This window comes from Quercus suber, unplaced genomic scaffold (genome assembly GCF_002906115.3).
Source record: "Quercus suber isolate HL8 unplaced genomic scaffold, Cork oak 2.0 scaffold_4, whole genome shotgun sequence".
NCBI lineage: Eukaryota > Viridiplantae > Streptophyta > Magnoliopsida > Fagales > Fagaceae > Quercus > Quercus suber.
In genome coordinates, this window is record NW_027069470.1 from 3,389 (window position 1) to 6,689 (window position 3,301).

The window sequence follows — 3,301 nt, forward strand, 5'->3', positions numbered from 1 at the left end:
TTTAATTCTAATTATATTTGTGTTTAGAAATAATAATTATACCATTTAAAGAAATAATAATGTATTAATATTTTAATGAAAGTAATTATTGAGGAATGAACGTTACTCTCTTCTCTCACATAATAATCAGTCCCAAAAATTAATTCATTGTGGGACTTATCATTTATGTGAGAGTAAAAAAACATTTGGGAAGTATTGAATAAGTTTCCTTTATTAACCCAAAAAAAAAAGTATAAGGGTGTGTTTGGATACCGCTTATTTTGCTGAAATTGAAAACTTATTGTTGAAAATATTGTAAATAAAGGTAAAAGTTAGTTGAAATAATACAGTGGACCCATGAATAGTACCAAAAAGTGCAATGAATCTCATGAATAGTAGAAAAAGTAAGCTGAATAGTAAAATAATTTTAATTTTTCATCCCAATCCAAACGCACACTAATTTTTTTTTTTAATGAAATATGTAAAAATAAGTGGTTTAATAGGGAATCTTTATAAAATTTAAATTTATTTAAAAAAAATATATATATATATATATATATGTGGGGTTCCTTGTCAAGGACGTCACTCCTAAGCTCTTCATTAATATTCTTACCTCCTTTGCCTCATCCACAGCTTTAGCAGCCACCTCAGCCCATTTCTTGTTCTCGTCCTTCACTCTCTTGATCCTCTTCTCCAGCAACACCCTTGTCTTGTCTAGATCAGTTGTCTGCCTAGACGCAGCAATAAACTTAGACATTGCCTGCAAGGGTTAAGATTTGGTTAGAACCAAACAAATATATTTTGGTGGTTGATAAAGACGAAACAAAAATGTCTTACTCACTTGAAGAGATCGTGAACACCAGAGTGCTCAAAATCCTTCAAAGACATGTTGTAACAGGCTGCCATGTCCACATCAGTCACTAGTGCTGTAAACCTCTCCCAAGCCAGGTCCTCGTTTTCAAGAAGGTGCTGAGGAACTTCTTTCAAAGGCTGGGACGAGGAAGGTGCATGAACTGTGGACGAGATCTTCTTAGACAGAAGGTCCTTGGGCTCTAAACTAAGTATTGTATTGGAGGCTCTTGGTCAAGAACGAGAGGAGTGACTGAACGTCTTAATGCTTGGACGATTTGCTTTTCTTCTCCCTATTGCGCCTACTTGGGAGATCACCCAAGTCAACCCTTGACCATATATTTTTTCGTTTCTCACCTGCCAATGGACGAGTTTGAGGTTGCACTCCATGCTTAACTAACTCATCCATCACCCTTTTGTTTTTGTTTTTCTTCATCGTGGTCATTTCTAAAAAGTAAGGACGTAAAAAAAAAAAAAAAAAAAAAAAAAAAAAAGAACAGGAGAGAGCTACATTTACGAGTTGTAGCCTCGTGTTCAAGGGCTTCAATAGAAGGCTTAGGACCTAAACCCCAAATAGCAAGATGTCAAAGACTTACTAAAGAATGAAACGCCCTATCAATGTACAGATGAACCTTCTGGACGCGTTCAATGTAAGGCCTACTTAAATGAGATCGTCTAGCACCTGAAAAAAATAAAATAAAATAAAATAATAAAATAAAAAGAGGGAAGACGAAGAGCTTTGAGTTAGAACTTTTAAACAATTATAAACAAAAATAAAAACAATGAATAACAAGGATAGGACAAGCATACCTTCAGGATGAAGGTTCCCTAACTCCCCTGTGTAGGGAGGAAATGAGTCCTTGTCAACCTCAATAGGGTGTCCAGCCCAGAAACCTGAGACGAAGAAGAACTCTGTCTTCCAGTTCCTATCTAAGGAGACTAAAGACTTAATTAATCTACAGTCTCTTCCCCTGGTAGTGAATTGATAAAAGCCAAGGGATTGGTTAATTTCTAAGGGCTTGTAGCAATAAAAGAACTCATCCACAGTGAGAGGACAGTTCCCCTCAAACACCTCTCTCCACAAAACTTGCATGGAGACGATTAACCTCCATGCATTAGGATTAAATTGACAAACTCCTATACCTAACCTAGTCAACAGCTCCCTAGCAAAAGTATTCAGAGGTAGCCTAAGACCCTTTAAAAGATAAGCCTCGTAAATACCTATCCCAAGACGAGACTGACAACACCATTCTCCCTCGATGGCTAATCTAGGGTTAAGTTCGTCTGGGATTTGGTACCATCTTCGAAATAAATATAACTTACTATTATCCGTCCTAGAAGCTATCCCTATGGCACAACTGTAAACTACCTCAACCTTGTCTTGATCAGTAGACGAGGGAGCGCTCGTCCCAGCCTTGAAACCTGACACAGATCTCGTCCTAAGCTCTTCCTGAAAAACTTCCAAGGGGATTCCAAGGACCCCAGACTCATACTCGTCTGTAGTGTTCCCTTCACTACTACTATCACTATCACTAGAACCACTAAAACTACTAGGATTAGTATACTCGTTTATAGCCTTATCCACACTATCACTAGACGAGGAAAGTACAACCTCAGCCATCTTAAAAGAAAAAGTAAGGACGAAGATAAGGAAAATACCTGGATCTAGGACGAAGGAAGGCTATAGACGCAGGAAGCCTCTAGACGAAGATCTAGGACGAGGAAGGATGAAGAGGGAAATTTCATAAATGAGGAGGGTAATGGAGGTATTCCACTATTTATAGGTGTGCGGGTCGCAAATGAGGCCAATGGGCTCAGCCCCACTTGGGCTCACAACTAATTTGTTTGTAAGGCTGAATTTCCTACTATGGGTGATCCTACAACCAAGGACTCACTGAGATCACCTTTCTCCTTCTTGGCGACACAATCTTTCCTCCCAACTGCTCTCCGGACTCTCTTTTTCTCCCCTTTTTCTGACCAACCCCTTCTTTCTTCTCCTTCCCTCTTATTTATAGTGCTCAGCTCAGGCGAGGGTCATTAATGCTTCTCATGTTTGTGCAACAGAGGGTCCAGTAGGATTTTCTCTAAATGAGAGGTTAGGTATGGGTGGCTTTGGGACTTGGTGCCCACATTCGTTGGCAGCTCGGCAGAGTCAGGGCGCGTTGAGTGCTACGGAAGGTCCAATTAGGGGGGTGGTAAGTGGGAGTCTAGGTCTGGGTGGCTTTGGGACTTGGTGCCCACATCAGGTCAGAGCGAGGTGCTGGCGTTTGGAGGGCCCTCTTTGAGCCGAACAAAGTTGAAGTGCCGTTCAATAAAAGTGCTCGGTAAAAATTATGCCGATCATAACTTACTAATGAAGCTCGGCACTCCCGAGCTGTGATAGCAAGGGTTGGGCCTTGGGGCGAAATGAGGATTGGGCCCAAAGACCGCGTGTTTTGGGACGGAGACTTGGGGTTGAGTAGGCCCAACACTT

The 3,301-nt window shown here is 40.5% G+C and overlaps 1 protein-coding gene across 1 annotated transcript in view; it reads right to left on the reverse strand.

The window, feature by feature from the left end:
* Positions 1-592: 592 nt before the first annotated feature.
* LOC136065326 (uncharacterized) overlaps positions 593-3,301 on the reverse strand; it is a gene marked incomplete at its 3' end in the record, with an annotated part of 9,729 nt that continues 7,020 nt past the window's right edge. Inside the window, exons 2-4 of the mRNA XM_065768404.1 lie at positions 1,639-1,722; positions 1,425-1,510; positions 593-739 (exon numbers count right to left, since the gene is read on the reverse strand). Coding sequence (XP_065624476.1) covers positions 593-739; positions 1,425-1,510; positions 1,639-1,722 — 317 coding nt within the window. The remainder of the gene's footprint in view (positions 740-1,424; positions 1,511-1,638; positions 1,723-3,301) is intronic.